The sequence below is a fragment of the Chiloscyllium plagiosum genome, unplaced genomic scaffold (genome assembly GCF_037043375.1).
Source record: "Chiloscyllium plagiosum isolate Xiang-an unplaced genomic scaffold, Cpla_swu_hap1 HiC_scaffold_6, whole genome shotgun sequence".
Classification (NCBI taxonomy): domain Eukaryota; kingdom Metazoa; phylum Chordata; class Chondrichthyes; order Orectolobiformes; family Hemiscylliidae; genus Chiloscyllium; species Chiloscyllium plagiosum.
In genome coordinates, this window is record NW_028270144.1 from 78077313 (window position 1) to 78097953 (window position 20641).

General features: G+C 42.4%; 1 protein-coding gene across 3 annotated transcripts in view; it reads left to right on the forward strand.

Moving 5' to 3' along the window:
* dync2h1 (dynein cytoplasmic 2 heavy chain 1) overlaps positions 1 to 20641 on the forward strand; it is a 565214-nt gene that overhangs the window by 143903 nt on the left and 400670 nt on the right. For all 3 annotated transcript variants that reach the window (XM_043691805.2, XM_043691808.2, XM_043691806.2), the window contains exons 42-44: positions 8083 to 8238; positions 11373 to 11632; positions 19874 to 20120. In XM_043691805.2, the coding sequence (XP_043547740.2) occupies positions 8083 to 8238; positions 11373 to 11632; positions 19874 to 20120 (663 nt within the window). The remainder of the gene's footprint in view (positions 1 to 8082; positions 8239 to 11372; positions 11633 to 19873; positions 20121 to 20641) is intronic.

The following is a 20641-nucleotide window of genomic DNA, read 5'->3' on the forward strand; positions in this document are numbered from 1 at the left end:
CATCACTACCACACAGCAGACTCCCATTTCTGATCTCTGTTATCTTTAAAATGTTTGGTGTCCACTTATGTCCTGCCTTCTTGTTGCTTGTTCTGTATTTGCATTAATGTCTTATGCTCCACCTAGTGGCAGCTATTGATGCAAGTAATTTTATCTGCAATGACAGGTTTCTGCCACTTGATGGAGCTGGCTCAATTAAAATTCAAATGCGTGTAATTTTAACATGCATTTTCAATATTTACGCTTCAGTTAGATTTCTACATTTTAAATGTTATTTTAAAGGTTTTTATTTATGAATTTCAGCATTTAGGAATGCACACCATTTCAACTTAATGTTTGAAACTTGTTTTCTGATGAAAAAGATTCTTAAATACTCATTTGTATGGTATTCTTTTCTGTGGAATGATGTATTTAATTTGCAAGTTACTTCAGCTGGAATACACAGTATATGCAGTGATTATTTCAATCTCTACTTTGTTTTTTCTGAGAAAGAAATGTGTGAACCAACCCAGCTTCAGTTTTTACATAGATAGCTTTAGAAATGTATTATTACACTTAAAACACTTCAAATTGTTTCATTAGAAGCCCCACTTTTAGGAGCACAAAGAGAACTTTTAATTAAGCACTTGCTTATCTTTCAGTGAAGGTGCAGTTTATAACTGACTGCAATTTTCCTGTTAATTCAGATTTATCTTGTGTTGATTGTAGGTTTTAGAATATAGTTGTGGAGAAGGATATGGAAGCTAGAGAACTTGGGGAAATAAGTAGTGACACCTTGAAAAATGTCCATATTACAGAGAAGGAGGTGCTGGATGTCTTGAAACACATCAAGGTGGATAAATCACTGGGACCTGATGAGGTGTGCCCTAGAACTTTGTAGGGAACTAGAAAGTGATTGCGAGGCTCTTGCTGAGATATTTGTATCATTGATAGCTGCGGGTGCGATGCGAGAAGATCGGAGGTTAGCTAACGTGGTGCCACTATTTAAGAAAGATGGTAAGGAAAATCCAAGGAACTATAGACAGGCGAGCCTGACATCAGTCATGGCAGGTTATTGGAGGGGACCCTGACAGACAGGGTTTATTTGTATTTGGAAAGGCAAGGACTGATTAGGGTTAGTCAGCATGGCTTTGTGCATGGGAAATAGTGCCTCACTAATTTGATTGAGCTTTTTGAAGAATTATTGAAGAGGATTGATGAAGGCAGAGTAGTGGACAGGATCCATATGGACTTCAGTAAGGAGTTTGACAAGGTTCCACATGGTAGTGTGGTTAGCATGGTTAGATCACATGGACTACAGGGAGAACGAGCCATTTGGTTACACAACTGCCTCAAAGATAGGTGACAGAGGGTGGGTGGTGGAGGTCTGTGACCAGCAATGTGCCACAAGGATCAGAGCTGAGTCCACTGCTTTTTGCCATTTATATAAATGGCTTGGATGTGAACATAGGTGGCATGGTTAGTAAATTTGCAGATGACACCAACATTGGTAATGTAATGAACAGCGAAGTTTAATTTAGATGAATATGAGGTGCTGCATTTTGGAAAGGGAAATCAGGGCAGGACCTATACATGGTAAGGTCCTGGAGAGTGTTGCTGAACAAAGAGACTTTGGAGTGCAGGTTAACAATGCCTTGAAAGTGAAGTCGCAAGCAGACAGGATAGTGACGAAGTCGTTTTGTATGGTTACCTTTTATTGGGTATAGGATTGAGTATAGGAGTTGGGAGAAAGTGAGGACTGCAGATGCTGGAGATCAGAGTTTAAAAATGTGTTGCTGGAAAAGCGCAGCAGGTCAGGCAGCATCAAAGGAACAGGAGAATCGACGTTTCGGGCATAAGCCCTTCTTCAGGAATGAGGAGGGTGTGCCAAGCAGGCTAAGATAAAAGGTAGGGAGGAGAGACTTGGGGAGGGGCGTTGAGAATACGATAGGTGGAAGGAGGTTAAGGTGAGGGTGATAGGCCGGAGAGGGGGTGGGGGCGGAGAGGTCGGGAAGAAGATTACAGGTCAAGAAGGCGGTGCTGAGTCTGAGGATTGGGACTGAGAAAAGGTGGGGGGAGGGGAATGAGAAAGCTGGAGAAATCTGCATTCATCCCTTGTGGTTGGAGGGTTCCTAGGTGGAAGATGAGGCGCTCTTCCTCCAGGCGTCGTGTTGCCATGGACTGGCGATGAAGGAGGCTAAGGACCTGCATGTCCTTGGTGGAGTGAGAAGGGGAGTTAAAGTGTTCAGCCAAGGGGCGGTTGGGTTGGTTGGTGCGGGTGTCCCAGAGGTGTTCTCTGAAACGTTCCGCAAGTAGGCGGCCTGTCTCCCCAATGTATAGGAGGCCACATCGGGTGCAGCGGATGCAGTAAATGATGTGTGTGGAGGTGCAGGTAAATTTCTGATGGATATGGAAGGATCCCTTGGGGCCTTGGAGGGAAGTAAGGGGGCAGGTGTGGGCGCAAGTTTTGCATTTCTTGCGGTTGCAGGGGAAGGTGCTGGGAGTGGAGGTTGGGTTGGTGGGGTGTGTGGATCTGACGAGGGAGTCGTGGAGGGGTGGTCTTTCCGGAACGCTGATAGGGGTGGGAGGGAAATATATCCTTGGTGGGGGAGTCTGTTTGGAGGTGGCGGAAATGACGAAGGATGATACAATGTATCTGGAGGTTGGTGGGGTGGTAGGTGAGGACCAGTGGGGTTCTGTCCTGGTGGCGATTGGAGGGGCAGGGTTCAAGGGCGGAGGTGCGGGAAGTGGAGGAGATGCGGTGGAGAGCATCGTCAACCACATCTGAGGGGAAATTGCGGTCTTTGAAGAAGGAGGCCATCTGGGTTGTTCGGTATTGGAATTGGTCGTCCTGGGAGCAGATGTGGCAAAGGCGAAGGAATTGGGAATATGGGAAACAGTTTTTCCAGGGAGCAGAGTGGGAGGAGATTTAATCTAGGTAGCTGTGGGAGTCAGTTGGTTTATAATAAAACGTTCGTGTTGAGTTGGTCGTCCGAGATAGAAATGGAGAGGTCTAGGAAGGGGAGGGAGGAGTCTCTGACGGTCCAGGTAAATTTGAGGTCGGGGTGGAAGGTGTTAGTAAAGTGGATGAACTGTTCAACCTCCTCGTGGGAGCACGAGGTAGCGCCGATACAGTCATCGATGTAGCGGAGGAAAAGGTGGGGGGGTGGTGCCAGTGTAACGCGGACACCTCCTTCTACTGCCCCCATGACCATGACCCCACCTCCCACCACCAAACCATCATCTCCCAGACTATCCATAACCTCATCACTTCAGGGGATCTCCCATCCACCGCCTCCAACCTCATAGTCCCACAACCCCGCACCATCCGTTTCTACCTCCTGCCCAAAATCCACAAACCTGACTGCCCCGGCCGACCCATTGTCTCAGCCTGCTCCTGCCCCACCGGACTCATTTCTACATACCTTGACACGGTCCTGTCCCCCTTAGCCCAAGAACTCCCCACCTACGTTCAGGGCACCACCCATGCCCTCCACCTCCTCCATGATATTTGCTTCCCCGGCCCCCAACTCCTTACCTTCACCATGGACATCCAGTCCCTATACACCTCCATCCCCTATCACTAAGGCCTCAAAGCCCTCCGCATCTTCCTTTCCCGCCGTACCAACCAGTACCCTTCCACTGACACCCTCCTTCGACTGACTGAACTGGTCCTCACTCCAGCTTCTCTTTCCAATCCTCCCACTTCCTCTAAACCAAAGGAGTAGCCATGGGCACCCGCATGGGCCCCAGCTATGCCTGCCGCTTCGTTGGATGTGTGGAACAGTCCATCTTCCGCAGCTACACTGGGACCACCCCCCACTTTTTCCTCTGCTGGATGACTGGATCGGCACTACCTCGTGCTCCCATGAGGAGGTTGAACAGTTCATCCACTTTACTAACACCTTCCACCCCGACCTCAAATTTACCTGGACCGTCAGAGACTCCTCCCTCTCCTTCCCAGGCCTCTCCATTTCTAACTTGGACGACCGACTCAACACGGACGTTTACTATAAACCGACTGACTCCCACAGTTACCTAGATTACACATCCTCCCATCCTGCCCCCTGTAAAAACGCCATCCCATATTCCCAATTCCTTCGCCTTCGCCGCATCTGCTCCCAGGAGGACCAATTCCAATACCAAACAACCCAGATGGCCTCCTTATTCAAAGACCGCAATTTCCCCTCAGACGTGGTTGACGTTGCTCTCCACCGCATCTCCTCCACTTCCCTCACCTCCGCCCTTGAACCCTGCTCCTCCAACCCACTGGTCCTCACCTACCACCCCACCAACCTCCAGATACATCGTATCATCCTTCGTCATTTCCGCCACCTCCAAACAGACCCCACCATCAGGGATATATTTCCCTCCTCACCCCTATCAGCGTTCCGGAAAGACCACCCCTCCACGACTCCCTCGTCAGATCCACACCCCCCGCCAACACAAACTCCACTCCCGGCACCTTCCCCGACAACGCAAGAAATGCAAAACTTGCTCCCACTTCCCTCCAAGGCCCCAAGGGATCCTTCCATATCCGTCAGAAATTCACCTGCACCTCCACACACATCATTTACTGCATCCGCTGCACCCGATGTGGCCTCCTATACATTGAGGAGACAGGCCGCCTACTTGCAGAACGTTTCAGAGAGCACGTCTGGGACACCTGCACCAACCAACCCAACCACCCCGTGACTGAACACTATAACTCCCCCTCCCACTCTGCCAAGGATATGCAGGTCCTTGGCCTCCTCCATTGCCAGTCCATGGCAACACGACGCCTGGAGGAAGAGTGCCTCATCTTCCACCTAGGAACCCTCCAACCACAAGGGATGAATGCAGAGTTCTCCAGCTTTCTCATTTCCCCTCTCCCCACCTATTCTCAGTCCCAACCCTCAGACTCAGCACCGCCTTCTTGACTTGCAATCTTCTTCCTGACCTCTCCACCCCCGCCCCCCCCCACATCTCCGGCCTATCACCCTCAACCTAACCTTCTTCCACCTATCGTAATCCCAATGCCCCTCCCCCAAGTCCCTCCTCCCTATCTTTTATCTTAGCCTGCTTGGCACACCCTCGTCATTCCTGAAGAAGGGCTTATGCCCGAAACGTCGATTCACCTGTTCCTTTGATGCTGCCTGACCTGCTGCGCTGTTCCAGCAACACATTTTTTAAGCTAGGAGTTGGGAGGTCATGTTGTGGCTGTCCGGGATATTGATCAGGCCAGCTTTTGGAATATCGTGTGCAGTTCTGGTCTCCCTCCTATATGAAGAATGTTGTGAAACCTGAAAGGGTTCAGAAAGGATTCACAAGGATGTTGCGAGGGTGAGAGGGTTTGACTTATAGGGTGAGGTTGAATAGGCTGGGGCTATTTTCCCTGGAGCATCGGAGGTTGATGGGTGACCTTACAGAGGTCTATAAAATGATGAGGGGCTTGGATAGGGTGAATAGAGAAGGTCTTTTCCCTGAGGTGGGCATGTCCAAAATTAGAGGGCTTAGGTTTAAGGTGAGAGGGGAAAGATTTACTTGTGACCAAAGAGGCAACCTTTTCATGCAGAGGGAAGTGTGTATTTAGAATGAGCTGCAAGAGGAAGTGGTGGAGGCTGGCACAATTACAACATTTAAAAGGCGCCTGGATGGATATATGAATAGGAAGGGTTTGGAGGGATATGGGTTAAATGCTGGGAAATGGGACTGGATTAACTTAGGATGTCTGCTCATCAGAGTTGAGTTGGACTGAAAGGTATGTTTCCAGCTGGGTATAGCTCTATGACTGTACGACAAAAATACTTGGATTCTGTTTAATTTTCTGTTTCAACTTTGTTCGACTCTTGTAGAATAAAATGTCTTTAGTTTTAAATGGGAGATTTTGTGGTTTCATTTCTTCATTACATTTCTGGAGATTTTTAATGTCCCTTTTTATTAAAAAAAAGAAACTGGTCTGGATTGGGATCATTAATCATGGATGAAACTTTCAACTGCACCTTCACAAAAAAGTTGACATTAACATTATCATTAAATGGCATCTGGATGGGCACATGAATAGGAAGGGTTTAGAGGGATATGGACCAAGTGCTGGCAAATGGGACTAGATTAAGTTAGGATATCTGGTCAGCATGAATGAGTTGGCTCGCAGGGTTTGTTTCTGTGCTGTACATCTCTGTGACTATGACTCCATTGAGGACTCATTTTCATTTTTATGGGACATGGAACAACATTTTCAAAGCCTGTACACTGGTTTACGATATATCTGCACAAGATTTATTCATTGCTCATTAACAGTTGATTCTTAGAAGTATCACCTGGTTTTTCCTAGATTTTGATTTGATTTATTATTATTGTAACAGGTACCAGGTCCAGTGAAAAGTTTTTTTTGCACACAGTGCAGCAGATCATACCATACAAAATTAATTGGGTGATAGAACAAGGCAAGGGATACAATATTACAGCTACTGAGAAGGTGCATGAAAAGCAAGATCAGTGTTATATTTGAAATTTGTGAAGTCCATTAAGTCTAACAATAGTGGGCAGAAGCTATTCTTGATGAAGGGCTTTTACCCGAAACGTCAATTTTTCTTGCTCCTCGGATGCTGCCTTACCTGCTGTGCTTTCCCAGCAGCACTCTAATCTTGACTCTAATCTCCAGTATCTGCAGTCCCCACTTCTGCCTAGAAGCTATTCTTGAACCTGTTGGTACACATGTTTAAACTTTTGTATCTTCTGCCTGATGGAAGAGGTTGGAAAAGATTAAAACCGGGGTGGGAGGGATCTTTGATGTTGGCTGCCTTTTCAAGGCAGCGAGAAATGTTGTTGGAGTCAATGGATGGAAAGTTGGCTTGTGTGATGGACTGAGCTGTGTTTATGACTCTGTGTAGTTTCTTTAGTGTTTGCAGTTGAGTCATCCACAATTGCCAAGTGTGAGTGAATTTTGAGCTTTGATTTATTGTTTACCTACAGTTACAAATGTCTAGATTTATGAAGATAGAGTGTTATTTGTTGAAAAAGGTTTTATACTTTTCTATGTTCGGTATATTAGTTGACAATTTAGTTCAAATGTGAGAAATTCAATGAATTTTGTTGAATTATTTTAAGTTATTTGACATGTCCCAATAATATTTTCCCATCTTCTACTTAGACAGGAAAATGTAAGGTCCATTGGTAGAATGGCACTTGATAGTTTATTGAGCCATGCATCCTCTTGTCCTGATGCAGCTTTATATTATACCGTGACAACGCTGATAAACCAAATCATCTTTCTGATCCTAGCTGCTTTTGTAGCGGGAAAGACCCTTGAATATAGTAGATTACATTGTGTTGGGTCTTTAAGGGTTGTCACTTTTATCTTCTGGTCCACGTAGCAAAAGTTGTTGAGACCAGCAATGCAAATGTGCTCAAAGCCTTGTACTAATTGCTAGTTTTTATTGGAGCAATAGAATGAATGGGACTAGAAAAGGCTATGGTGATGATTGTTTCTGGGTTTCAAACTTTATTTAAGTACTTCCATTTGCGTTGTATGAGCATACATTTATCAATATGAGGGACCAAACACCTGTAAAAATGCAAACTTCTTCAAAATTGTTGTTTAAACCTATTTTCTGCATATGTTGCTGCTCAGAGTTTAGCATCATTTATGCATTTTGAAAACTGAACTTAATTATAAAGATGAGGAAGAGCAACCAGCTTAGTACTAACAATTCTGTAACTGCTTCAGTTGTGACAGATGCCTGCTTTCTCACTTGCCCTTCCAATTTTTAATGTGTCTGAATTCAGTAACCAACACCTGCTGCAGAAATCTTTATAAAAAATATCTGAAAAAACAGCAAGCCAAAGTATATAATTTTCCTCATATTGTTTCTGTGAAAATCCTATGATGTTTTGAATATTTGTAAAATAGCAGCAAGAGTTTGGAAGCAGAACTTTAGTTTATTCTGAAATTTGTTTGTGAAATATTCAAATGTTACAGTATTTGTCACTGATAAGGCTGACCAAATATATAATTGGCCTGAATCAGTAAATTTAACATTAGATTAATAGAGAGTTAATGTTGGGAATAACGTTTTGACAGCCATTAATTATTAAAAAAAAACATTTTTTTTCTCTTTCCAGAATGACTTTGTGGTGGAAACTAGTCTAGTTGGAACTGTTTTGAATGGTTTGTCTCACCTTCATGGTTGTACAGATCGTGGACAATTCATTATTAGTTTAATAAGAGGTCTTGGTGGTAATCTCAACATGAAATCACGACAAGAATTTTCTAAAGAGGTAACTTCTCTATCTTTTAATACATGTTGTATAGAAATTTAGAGAATTGAAATATATAATAATCTTTAAAGGTTAAATGTACATTTTCAGAGTGATGAAGCATTCCAGTCCTGCCAGTGCCACTAGTTCCAGAATGTCTCAAGTAAACTAGCAGACACTGCTTGGTTCTTCGCCATTTCTGATTAACTTCTTGCCTCAGATACAAAATTGGAACATTTCCTAAATATGACTAGAATCATAGAATCATCATAAAATCCCTACAGTGCAGTTAGAGACCACTCAGCCCATCGAGTCTGCACTAACCCTTCAACAAGCATCCCACTCAGCCCCACATTTCCCATGGCGAATCCACCCAGCCTGTGCATCCCTGGACGTTATTGGGCAATTTAGCATGACTGACCCACCTAACCTGGAAACCCACCCACACACAGAGAGAATGTATAAACTCCACACAGACAGTTGACTGAGGCTAGAATTGAATTTGGGTCCCTGGTGTTGTGAGGCGGCAGTACTAACCACTCTGTCATGTGCTGTCTAAACTCTGTCACTGACTAGAAATTATATGCATTCAGTACAAATTATGAGGGGTTCCCCATGCAGTAGATGGTGCCCTTTCCACATGGTGCCTTGGCAGCAGCTGCTCCAAGCTCAAGTGCATCTCTCAGCACATAGTTTTGAATCTTGGACTGCGTTAGTCTTTAACACTCGATTCAGGACAACTGGACAACTCTTTTCATTGAATGATCAACATGTTTCAGGCAGATCATACAGCACCTTTCATTAAGTTGCTAGTTTGCTTGGCAAAGTTGATGTTGTGCTCGATTTGCATCCCAAAGAACAGCTGCAGAGCACACATACCTGAATCATGGAGCTGCTAGGGATGAACCTCAGCAAACCTATTGCATTTCTCTTCAGATTATTTTTTGCAAGGGTACGTCCCAAAAGGAGATGTGCAATAGCCTCTTAGAGTCATGAGTCATAAAGCCATAGAGATGTACAGCATGGAAACAGACCCTTTGGTCCAACTCGTCCATGCCGACCAGATATCCCAACCCAATCTAGTCCCACCTGCCAGCATCCGGCCCAAATCCCCCCAAACCTTTCCTACTCATCTACCCGTCCAGGTGCCTTTTAAATATTGTAATTGTACCAGCCTCCACCACTTCCTCTGGCAGCTCATTCCATACACGTACCACCCTCTGCATGAAAACATTCCCCCTCAGGTCCCTTTTATATCACCAGCACGTCATCTTGCGGGCAGTGCCGATATACTGTCAGAGAGGCTTCCTTGAGTTTTATAGTGTCCCAATGTTCTGGCTTTAACATGCTAAAGTGCAAAGCAATAAGTAATTTGTTATAATATTCCTTACTAATAAAATCATTGTGCTACCAAATCAAATGTTTAAGTGTGTGGTGAGATTTTTGGATCTTGTGATTCAAAGAAAATTTGCATGCGTTACCCCATAATTTGAATTAAGTCATAACCATACTCAAGTGGGAATTTAGTGTTTAAAGATTCAGGTTTTGGATTATTTTAATAACACAAATTTGAAATCATAATTACTTGTAATTTCAGGCAGTTTCCATTTTCACTTTGAGATCTAATTATGTAGTATCAGATTCAAGCATTTGAGAAGTCTTTTTCTGTTTCATATTCTTAGTTTTGTTGATGCCTTTCTGACAGAGGCTGTGAAATGACAGAAAACAGAAGTATCTAAGTTATGAAACCTCACTTCTAATATCTTTGTATAAGCAATTAATAAATTCCTAATCTGTAAAAAGCCAAAAGAACTATGAATGCTGTAAATCAGAAACAAAAACAGAAATTGCTGGAAAAGCTCAGCAGGTCTGGCAGAAGGAGCAGTGCTCTGAAAGCTTGTACTTCCAGATAAACCTGTTGGACTATAACCTGGTGTCGTGTGATTTTTAACTTTTGTCCACCCCAGTCCAACACTGGCATCTCCACATCATAGCATCTATAATGTAACTGAGTTCCAGGAAGGGTCACTCAATCTGAAACATTAAGTCTAATTTCTCTCCAGATCTGCTGAGCTTTTCCAGTAATTTCTGTTTTTGTTTCAAATTCCAGCTCTAATCTCTTTTTACACAATCAAGATGGCACCAAAATTGAGGTGTAGTGGACAGCGAAGAGGGTCACCTCAGATTACAACAGGATCTGGACCAGATGGGCCAATGGGCTGAGGAGTGGCAGTCAGAGTTTAATTTAGATAAATGTGAGGTGTTGCATTTTGGAAAGGCAAAGCAGACTGGCACTTATACATTTAATAATAAGGTCCTGGGGAGTGTTGCTGAACAAGAGACTGTGGAGTGCAGGTTCATGGCTCCTTGAAAGTGGAGTCACAGGTAGATAGGATAGTGAAGAAGGCATTTGGTATGCTTTCCTTTCTTGGTCAGAATATTGTGTACAGGAGTTGGGAGGTCATGTTGCGGCTGTACAGGACATTGGTTAGGCCACGTTTGGACTATTGTGTGCAATTCTGGTCTCCTTCCTATCGGAAAGGTGTTGTAAAACTTGAAAGGATTCAGAAAAGATTTACAAGGATGTTGCCTGGGTTGGAGGATTTGAGCTGCAGGGAGAGGCTGAACAGGCTGGGGCTGTTTTCCCTAGAGTGTCAGAGGCTGAGGGGTGACCTTATATAGGTTCATGAAAAAAAAAAGAGGTGCATGGATATGGTAAACAGACAAGGTCTTTTCCCTAGCACTAGAGGGCACAGGTTTAGTGTGAGAGGGGAAAAACTTAAAAGAGACCTAAGGGGCAACTTTTTCATGCAGAGGGAAGTGTATTTGGAATAAGCTGCTAGAGGAAGTGGTGGAGGCTGGTACAATTGCAGCATTTAAAAGGCAACTGGATGGGTATGTGAATAGGAAGGGTTTAGAGGGATATGGACTGGGTGCTGGCAAATGGGACTAGATTAGATTAGAATATCTGGTCGGCATGGACCAGTTGGACTGAATGGTCTGTTTCCATGCTGTACATCTCTATGACTCTGTGCTTCGAAATGATTAATTGTTGATGTAATGCATTCATGCTCTAATATTCCTATCTTAAACAAAACTTGAAGCATTGAAAACGTGTTAATGCATTCATAAATTTCAACTTAATTTTAATTCAGGTTTTAAACTGGGCAAGAGAGTCACCACCAGATCCACGGCAGCCTCTAGACACGTACTATGACCAACTGACTGGACGACTCATGGCATATCAGATGGAGAAACCAGAGAATCTGACTGCTGATGATTTCTGTAATCCTCAGAAACTTCCTGTCATCCGAACTCCTGACATGCAAAGAGGTCTAGATTATTTTAAACCATGGTTAAGTTCGAGCAACAAACAGCCATTCATACTAGTAGGACCAGAAGGATGTGGAAAAGGGTAAGATTTTATTTTGAGAAATCATGCATCTTAACTGCATGATTTTTTTGATAGTTTTTGGGTAGAAATGGTGTTGGAGAGTGAAGTCTTGAGAATTTATTGCATTATACTGATAAAGTGGATGGGAGAAGCTCCTTACCATGGTACGGATTCACGAATGAAAAAATGTGCTGTTAAACCCTGCCTTGAAGATTGTAAAACATAATAACCATATCAACAGGATTGATATTTAGACCAACGTTAGAGTTGGATTAGCTGATAATGGTTTCGAGTCCTAGATTTAGCTCCAATGTCTCTCTACTACTGTGGAGACAAAATTAGCATGGGTTTCACTCTTACAGCAGGTTTTTCATATCTAAATAGAGAGCAGGAACTGAGGCAGGTAGACATTTAACTAATGCTGGTCACTGAAGCAGCTAGTGGATTCCTTTTTGATGGAGATTTTTGTGATGCTGAAGGAAGGTGGAATCTGGTAAACTGCCTGATTCTGAGCAATCGTCTGTTAGTTAACTTGTCAGTAAGTAGTTTTTGGTCAGTAGTTTTTGTTGTGTGAATCTGGAACAGGGCAAGTAAAAGGAAGTTGAGATACAATGGTCATGGCCACACCTTTAATGTGATGGGCTTGTAAAAGCGTGCAAGTCTGAAAGGGGTATTCCTGCATTGACTATTGCAAGTTTAGACATTTGAGTGGGTTCTCGCCTTTCAGGGATTGTCGGTTCTATCAGAGAGCATAAAGTAAGCATTGTGAGTGTAGCTGACCACAAACAAGGCATCTTCTGGATATGGGATTAATGCAAGCAGTAATAAGAATGTGGGGCTAGGAGATAACAAAAGCTATGCTTCAGTATTGACTGTACTGCCTAAGAAGCCTACTACATATGTTTGAGGACCAGTGGTATAGGAGATTATGCATATTTAGGCAGATAGTAACTAACATTTGAGCCCTTACTGAAGAAGACCTTAGACCTTGCTTGCCATGCCTGGTCACTAGGGAAGCTATGGAAGTGATTGCTGTTCCCTTCTGCTGAGAGTTTTGTGTCATTGATTGGTATGAAAGTCACTGTAGCCTTAAAAATCTTCACCTCTGACATGTCCCAAGGATCAGTGGTTGAGCATGGTGGTGTCTCTCAAATAGCAGCACATCATTGCATTTTAGAAACCACTGATGTCCTATTTGTGAAAGTAGACAAGTTCATATTAGTTGAAACATAAGGGTCTTTGTAAGAACAATGTGTAATGGGATTCACCTGTAACACTGGATTCCAATGAATGCAAGATACCACTGGATGCAAGATTTCCAATGTGAGCATCTCATCCCATGCCATTCTCTTGCCTTTTGCTTATAAGCTAATTCATTCTTCCCTTCTAAATAGCCATCTAATTGAGTGTCTGAAGTGAACCTTACTCCCCCACATTCTAAGGCAGTACATTCATGATCCTAACCACTACGTTAAAAACAATATTGTTTTTGTGTGACTTATGCTTCTTTGATGAGGCAATGGCATATTGGTAATGTCACTGGATTAGTGGTTAAGAACCCTAGGCTAATGTTTTGTGGGCGTTAGTTTGAATTCCAAATGGCAGATGGTGTAGTTCAAATGAAATAAAAATCAGGTTACCACATAATTACTGTTAAATGGTGAGAGAAAGAAGAACATCTGGTTCAGTAATGACATTTAGGAAGGAAATCTACTGTCCTCACCTGATCTGGCCCGCATTCTAGCAAGCCATAGATATATCAAACTGCTGCACAGTTGAAAGAAATGAGTGAAACCAGATGGACCACCTGACATCCGCTCTGGATATGATAAATCGTAGTAACAGGCCTATCAATCCTGCAAAATCTTCCTTCCCAACATATGAGGGCTTGTGCCAAAATTATGAGAGTTGTCTCACAGCTTGACATGATCATTTTCATGCAATCATATCTTACAGACAGTGGAACGGCACGGAGTGTGCCTTGCAAGGGGGGCTTCAAGATCCGTCACCAGAGTGATTCGGGAATACCTTGGCTGATAGAGCTTGTAGAGTTCTGAAGGTCACAGCTGTTAGATTAGAAATACAGAACATGGTGAGGGAACCAACCTAAGGGAAAACTTACCAATCTACCTGTTGCAGATGTGACAGTATTGGTAGATATGGCCACTGTATGGTCATTGTGGAGACAAAGTCCTATCTCCACATGAAACACATCTCTCATCATGTTGTGAGGCATGACCATCATGTTAAAAGGGACAGACTTCGAACAGATCCAGCAACTCAAATTGGGCATCCTTGTGGTGCAATAGGCCATCAACAGAACTGTATTCAACCAAAATCTACAGTCTTACAGTCTGGCTCATTCTCACTCAAATGTTATCATCAAAAAAGATCAGCAAGGCCGTCTATGTGTGGAAATGCAAGATGTGAGAGATACTAAATGAACATTTTGCATCAGTGTTTACTGTGGAGAAGACTATGCAAGATAGAGAACATGGGGAAATAAATAGCCTCATCTTGAAAAATATCCATTTTACAGAGGAGGAAGTGCTCAATGTCTTAAAACGCATAATGGTGGATAAATCGCCGGGACCTAATCAAGTGTACCCCAAAACTTTGAGGGAAGCTAGGGAAATGATTTGCTGAGATATTTGTATCATCGAAAACCACAGGTGAGGTGCCGGAAGACTGGAGGTTGGGTAACGTGGTGCCACTGTTTTTGAAAGGTGGTAAAGAAAAGCCAGGAAACTTTAGACCAGTGAGCCTGACATCAATGGTAGGCAAGTTGTTGGAGGGAATCCTGAGGGACATGATTTATATGTATTTGGAAAGGCAGTGACTGATTATGAATAGTCAACATGGCTTTGCGCATAAGAAATCGTGTCTCACCAACTTGATTGAATTTTTTGAAGAAGTAACAAAGAGGCTTGATGAGAGCAGAACTGTGGACATGATCTATATGGACTTCAGTAAGGCGTTTGACTGGTGGTGGAATGGTTACCAAGGTTAGATCACGTGGAATACAGGGCGAACCGGCCATTTAGATACAGAACTGGCTCAAAGGTAGAAGACAGAGGGTGATATGGAGGGTTGCTTTTTGGATGGAGGCCTGTGACCGGTGGAGTGCCACGAGGATTGGTGCTGGGTCCACTGCTTTTTGTCAATTATATAAATGATTTGGATGTGCAATTGGAGGTATGGTTAGTAAGTTTGCGGATGACTCCAAAATTGGAGGTGTGATGGACAACGAAGTAGGTTACCTCAGAATACAATGGGATCTTGATCAGATGGGTCAATGGACTGAGGAGTGGTAGATGGAGTTTAATATAGATAAATGTGAGGTGCTGCATTTTGGAAAGGCAAATCAGGACAGGATTTATACACCTGATTGAAAGGTCCTGGAAAATGTTGCTGAACAAAGAGACCTTGGAGTGCATGTTCATAGTTCCTTGAAAGTGGAGTCGCAGGTAGATAGGACAGTAAAGAAAGTGTTTGGTATGCTTTCCTTTATTAGTCAGTACATTGAGTTTAGCAGCTGGGATGTCATGTTGTTACTGTACAGGACATTGGTTAGGCCGCTTTTGGAATACTGTGTCTAATTCTGATCTCATTGCTATGGAAGCATGTTGTGAAACTTGAAAGGGTTCAGAAAAGATTTATAAGGATGTTGCCTGGATTGGAGGGTTTGAGCTATAGGGAGAGGCTGAATAGGCTGGTCTATTATCCCTCGAATTCAGAGGCTGAGGTGTCACTTTATAGAGATTTATAAAATCATGAGCATGGATAGAGTGAATAGCTAAGGTCTTTTTTTCCCTGGGGTGGGGTGAGTCCAAACCTACAGGACATAGGTTTAAGGTGATAGGGGAAAGATTTAAAAGTGATCTAAGGGGCAAGTGGTGTGTGTATGGAATGAGTTGCCAGAGGAAGCTGGTACAATTACAACATTTAAAAGGCATCTGGATGAGTATATGAATCGAATATAGAGCATAGAACATTACAGCACAGAACAAGCCCTTCAGCCCTCGATGTTGCGCTGATCTGTGAAACCTATCTGAAGCCCATCTAACACGCACTATTCCATTTTTGTCCAAATGTCTATCCAATGATCATTTAAATATCCTTAAAGTTAGTGAGTTTACTACTGTTGCAGGCAGTGCGTTCCATGCCTCTATACCCTCTGAGAAAAGAAACCACCTCTGACATCTATCCTATATCTATTACCCCTCAATTTAAAGCTTTGCTCCCTCATGCTAGCCATCACCATCCAAGGAAAAAGGTTCTCACTATCTAACCCTTTGATTATCTTATATGTCTTAATTAAATCACCTCTCAACCTTCTTCTCTCCAACGAAAACAGCCTCAAGTCCCTCAGCCCTTCATCATAAGATCTCCCCTCCATACCAGGCAACATCCTAGTAACTCTCCTCTGAGCTTCCAGAGCTTCCACATTCTTCCTATAATGAGGTGACCAGAACTGTATGCAATACTCCAGGTGTGGCCGCACCAGAATTATGTACAGCTGCAGCATGACTTCATGGTTCCGAAACTCAGTCCCTCTACTAATAAAAGCTAGCACACCATATGCCTTTTTAACAACCCTATCAACCTGGGTGGCAACTTTCGGAGATCTATGGACATGGATACCGAGATCCCTCTGCTCCCAGTACTCTGTATTCCTGTTGCTCCTTCCAAAGTGAATCATCTCACACTTTTCTGCATTAAACTCCATTTGTCACCTCTCAGCCCAGGTCTGCAGCTTATCTATGATCCTCTGTAACCTACAACATCCTTCTGCAGTATCTACAACTCTACTGACCTTAGTGTTATCGGCAAGTTTACTAACCCAATCTTCTACACCCTCATCCAGGTCAGTTATAAAAATGGCAAACAGCAGTGGACCAAAACAGATCCTTGCGGTACTGTAATAACTGAACTCCAGGATGAACATTTCCCATCAACCCCGCCCTCTGTCTTCTTTCAGCTAGCCAATTTTTAATCCAAGATAGAAGGGTTTAGAGGGATATGTGCCAAATGCTGGCAAATAGGCTAGATTTGTTTAGGATATTTGGTCAGCATGAATGAGTTGGACCGAAGGGCCTGTTTCCAAGCTGATCTATCATTCTTGATCAATTATGGTTCAGTGAAGAATGTATAAGGTCATGATAGGAGCAGTATCAGGCATACCTAAAAATGAAGTGTCAACCTGGAGAACATCTAACACAGGCGTTCTTGCATGCCCAACAGTTTACGCAGCATGGAATAGACAGGGCTAAATGATTCCACAACCAACATGTCTAAGTTGTGCAGTCTTCCCATGGTCAATTAACATGAAATCAAGGCTCCATAAGTATTACTGTCATCAGTGATGAGGTGCCAAGGACCTTAGAGTAAATGGTTAAACTGAAGCATTTGCATCCATTTTGAGCCAAAGGTGCTGAGTGAGTAATCCATCTCTGCCTCCTCTCAATGTCCTCAGCATCACAGATGACAGACTTCAGTCAATTTGATTCATTCCAACCTGAATATAATGCTCTCACATTATGATTGCTGCTATCTAGGAGTCTCTTCACTATGCAATCATTAATAATTCCTTGTTTCTGCAGATATAGCTGTGTTAAAAGTGAATGGACAAAGATTTGGCAAATGAAATATAATGTGGAAAATGTGGAATTGTCTATTTTGATAGGAAGAATTAAAGAATAGTATATTGTCTGAAAGGAGAAAGATTGCAGAGCTCTGAGATGAAGAGGGATCTGGGTGTCCTTGGGTTAGTTTGCATATATTGGGTGGCATGGTGGCACGGTGGCTCAGTGGTTAGCACTGCTGTCTCACAGCACCAGGGTCCCAGGTTCAATTCCAGCCTCAGGTGACTCTGTGTTGAGTTTGCACATTCTCCCCGTGTCTGCGTGGGTTTCCTCCGGGTGCTCCGGTTTCCTCCCACAGTCCAAAGATGTGCAGATCAGGTGAATTGGCCATGCTAAATTGCCCATAGTGTTAGGTGCAGTTGTCAGAGGGAAATGGGTCTAGGTGGGTTACTCTTCGGAGGGTTTGTGTGGACTCGTTGGGCCAAAGGGCCTGTTTCCACACTGTAGAGAATCTGATCTAATCTACTCATATAGCAAGTAATGAAATCTAATAGAATGTTATAATTTATCATGAGGAGAATTGAATACAGTAGTATGGAGTTTATGCTTCATTTGTACAGAGCACAGGTGTGATTGCGTCTGGAATACTTTCCACAGTATTGATCGCCTTATTTAAGAAAAGAAGTGTGTGTCTTGGAGGCAGTTCAGACATGGTTTACTGGTCTATTACTTGGAATGGAAGTGTTCTCTTATGAGGAAAGGTTGGATAGGAAAGGTTTGTATGTACCAGAGTTTAGAAGTGTAAGAGAAGCTTAAGGGGAACATATAAGGTTCTGAGGGATCTTTATTGGGTAGGTGCAGAGAGGATATTTCCTCTTATTGGCGAATTTGGAACTAGGTGTGACTGTTTACAAAGGGTAATCCCTGATTTTAATCAAAGCTGAGGTGACTTTTTCTCTCAGGGTAGTGAGTCTTTAGAACTCTTCCTGAAAAGGTGGAAGCAGAATATTGTTAATGCAGAGATAGAAAAGCAAGGTGGTGAAATGTTATCAACAATGGGCAGGGAAGTGGATTTGAGATTATAATCAGATCATTCATGATTTTATTGAATGGTGGAGCAGGCCTGAAGAGCTGTACGGTTTACTTCTACTTCTAATTTGTATCTACGATAAATGGTTTCATTTTTACATATTGATACTGTGCATTTTCATGGGTCCAGGCTGGCATCTTAAAATTTCCACTGACTGGTTGGTTCATGGTTTGAATTAATTGGTTTTTCAAAATCAGCTGAAGCCTTGCTTGCCGGAAGCATCAGTCAGAGAAGTATTTTTAATTAATTTTCAAACCACCCTCTGTGCATGATGACTTGTTGAAAGCATTGGATTTTTTTTTAAAGGCTGTAGTATCTTGAAACCTTTACTTTTGTAGAAATATATATGTAAAAAGAATATGGGGGAAGAGAAGTTAGGCAGGAGGCTACTGTGCTGCTGATCGCGTTGAAAACTCCAGAATTCTCATATCTGAAGGGAGATTGTTTATCAACTTGCAATTTTAGTTGTTTGTAACTGACTCAGATTCCAATTATATTCTTTTAAGAAATTTACTTGGAACATTATCCAATTTAATTTAACTTAATTCTGAAATTCACGAATGACATGTTGTGAACTGTTACCCTGAAATCGCTATACAAATATTCTCCTTTTCGGTTGTAAGTGAATTTGTCTCATTTATTCTGGCAGAGAATGTGGTTTAGAAAATCATGTTGCCTTGTTTATTGCTTTAACTAAATCTTCAAGCAGTATGGTGATATCTGACACTAGAGGTTTATGTTCAATTAATGTTGTTTATTCATGAAATTGTTGCTTTACTAGACATTTTGGCATGTTAGACCTACAAGAAGAGTGAGTTGTTTTTAGCCACCTTAACATTAAGATATCCAGTATTTCTAAGTGCAGTTGGATATAGTTTATCTTGCTCCATTGCTACATTTATAAGCACTGTAAACTAAGCTCCAAATATGAAAGAGTAATCTACTGTTTCATTGAGCCATCCTCTGTACCTGGAAAGACAGTTTTGTTATTGTTATCTTGCTTCATAGTTGTAAGATGGTAAACAACTCATTTGTTGATTTTTGCATGGACAGGTTAGAAATATGCAGGTAGTTAAAATGTGATTTCAGCATGTGTAAATCAAATTGCATATTTTGGGACAGCACAGTGGCTCAGTGGTTAGCACTGCTGCCTCACAGTGCCAGGGACCCGGCTTCGATTCTAGCCTTGGGTGACTGTATGGTGTTTGCACATTCTCCCCCATGTCTGCATGGGTTTCCCCCACATTCCAAAGATGTGCAGGTTAGGTGAGTTGGCCATGCGTAACTGCCCATAGTATTCAGGGATGTGTAAATTAGGGATGGAGTAGTAGGGGAATGGGTCTGGGTGGGTTACTGTTCAGGGGGTCGGTGTGGACTTGTTGGGTCAAATGGCCTTTTTCCACACAGCAGGGCTTCTAAGTATTCATCCTGTTACTTTTATCATTGGACTTGTAGCTTGATTATTTTGTTGAGGAAGTTCCAGAAAATTAAAATTGCTCTTTTGTACCTATAAAAGGAAATTTAATCAGGGAAACGTTAATCTGTATTGAACAGTTTTATTTTAACTGATTTTGATTTTACTTTCAGGATGCTTCTTCGCTATGCTTTCTCTCAGCTCAGATCCACTCAAATTGCAACAATTCATTGTAGTGCACAGACTTCACCTCAACATATTCTGCAAAAGCTGAGTCAGACGTGCATGGTTATAAGTTCTAACACTGGCCGTGTATACAGGCCCAGGGATTGTGAACATTTGGTATTATATCTGAAAGATATTAACCTTCCCAGACCAGACAAATGGGGTACAAGCAGTGTTATTGCATTCCTGCAGCAGGTTAGGACATTGATAAATGTATTTATTGTGAGGATATATTGCTTTTCTTTTTTTTGTTTCTGTTTAATGTTGTCCAATGTTGCAATATGTTGTTTAAGTATAGTGGCATATTACTTTTTTCTCTACTTAAGTGCTTAAATAAACTGATTTTAGTTTCGTTTGAAATAATGTAGTATTAGAAAGTTCATGAAATCACATGGAGTAAAATAGGGATTTTAACTGGTAGAATTATTTTTAAAAATTGAAGTAATTTTAGTGCCAATTGTAACCATTATTCATTTTGTCCCGTCTTTTTAAATTTCTTCTATGTCTCAAGCTTGTTTTTAACAGGAGGGAAAAGTGACAGTCTGTTTATTTCAATGTGGTAGTCAGTGGACACAGATTTTCAGGGATCAGCAATAAATGGTATAGTCAGCTATGATGAATTACAGAAGTGCAAAATAGTGTTATGATTTTTACTTTTCCCTGGTCAGGCAGACAACTTGTCCAATCCTAAATGACTTGGCTTTTGGAGAGCCTTG